General features: G+C 43.4%; 1 protein-coding gene across 1 annotated transcript; it reads left to right on the top strand.

The window, feature by feature from the left end:
• Positions 1-65: 65 nt before the first annotated feature.
• PPTG_02990 (hypothetical protein) lies at positions 66-430 on the top strand (the record flags this gene model as incomplete). Its single annotated transcript, XM_008895653.1, has 2 exons — positions 66-103; positions 169-430. The coding sequence occupies 2 exons, from the start codon at positions 66-68 to the stop codon at positions 428-430; spliced, it is 300 nt and encodes a 99-aa protein (XP_008893901.1).
• Positions 431-1,840: the final 1,410 nt, after the last annotated feature.

The following is a 1,840-nucleotide window of genomic DNA, read 5'->3' on the forward strand; positions in this document are numbered from 1 at the left end:
CGACAGCTATCAGGATTTTGATAATCTGGTTGTAAGAGTGTCCGGTAAAGCATCATGCAACTCCGATGACGATTGCACCATTGCATCCAAAGGTGTTTCAAGCGTGAGAACAGGATACTGTAACAATGGACGATGTGCGTGTGCCTCACACACTTGGACTGGTCCAAGATGCACGGAAGCTACAAGTGTTAAAAAGGATGACGTTCAGTACGGACCCCCAATGAGCTTGACGATTGCAGTTGCTGCTGTAGTCATAATTGCCACGTTCGCATCTACACTATATACCGCTCGCAACGAAAAACGAGAAAATGAGCGGCGACTGAAAGTTCGCGCTATTGAGGAACGATCGAAGCAAGCGGGGCCAACCTCGCAAATGAGTGAAGTCAACATCGGACCAGAAAAGACGGGGTACAGCACGAATTTCGTCTAAGTGTAAAATAGGCCGAATCCGATAAAGCAACCTAAGAAATACCAATGCTTATTCCGTAGGACGGATTGCCGACCTAGCAAGTTTTGGGTCAAAATGAAAGAGAGGAGGTTTATGAAAATGAGCTCGAAAAATAATAATGACTATTCGCTCTTCATAAAACATGGTACTAATAATAACTAGACTGGATTTTCCCAAATTTCAGGAGTAAATAAATAAAAAAATGCACTTGAATGACGGAGGGGGAAGCTGCAGTAAACAACCGATTTCTTTTCTTTGGTGAACCCAAATTCTCGATGTCTTCTATCCATTGTCCAAACCCCCCGTTGCCTATGGCGATACTTAGTATCGCTTTGTCCAAATCTTGATATTTTTCGCCATTTTCCAGACCCAACAGGCGCTTTGTACAGTTGCAGATGCACTTCTCCCACTCTTGTGTAAAACTCTAAAGCCTAACTAAAAGAACCATCACAATTTAAGCATTGGGTGTCTATATCAGATCGCTTTGTTGAAGCAAACCATACTTTTTATTCACTGATAATAAGTTCGTTTGCTTTTCAGCAGCTTAATGTTAATTAACGGCCTCCCTTTTCCAGAACTTTTAGTTATTAGATTGAACTACCTACGTGTGCTAGTCAAAGTTCGTGCTTCGTAGAAAAGCATACTAATGCCTACTCATCATCAATTTGTTGAGAAAGCGTACTATTGCCTACTCATCTACAATTTGATGATGAATAGAGATTAGTATGCTTTCTCTACGAAGCACGAACTTTTGTCAGTCGGAGTTGAGTATACGTACATTATCTTACATGTACCTTACGTCCATGACGACACAAAGCTTAGTCGTATAAAATCCAGAGTTATTCCGTGGAATGCGCGGCTTTGCTTGTAGTTGTGTGTGTGTGTGTGTTTTTTTTTTTGGTACTACAACTACCGATAGCATTGAGCACCAGGTGGTGAAATTGGTTGAGTTGCTCTTTCGTCTCCACATTGAGTTGCTCCTAGGTTTTGAGTTTATTCGCGTCGAGTAATATGTGTAAACTCGACGCGGATTCCACCCAGATGGCACATACTGCCAATTTGTCAATCGCAGTGCATTTCAGAAAGCAAACTCACTTCTAATCTGACGCGCAGAAAACAAGTAGAAGCAACAATGACACACTGGGCGATGTGGAAATGCTTTATTGCCGTCTACGCGCTATTCTCTGCAACAGCAGCATCAAAAGCGCCCTACTCGACTAAGTCCAGCATTTTACCGTGGGTTGATGTTGACACACCAGAAAATGCCCACACTCATAAGTCATCTCGCGGACAGACCTGGTCGCTGGTCATGAGCGATGAGTTCAATCAAGAAGGCCGCACGTTTGAGGCAGGTGCCGACCACCTCTGGACGGCAATCGAGAAACCCGACGG

This window comes from Phytophthora parasitica (genome assembly GCF_000247585.1).
Source record: "Phytophthora parasitica INRA-310 unplaced genomic scaffold supercont2.4, whole genome shotgun sequence".
Taxonomy (NCBI): domain Eukaryota; phylum Oomycota; class Peronosporomycetes; order Peronosporales; family Peronosporaceae; genus Phytophthora; species Phytophthora nicotianae.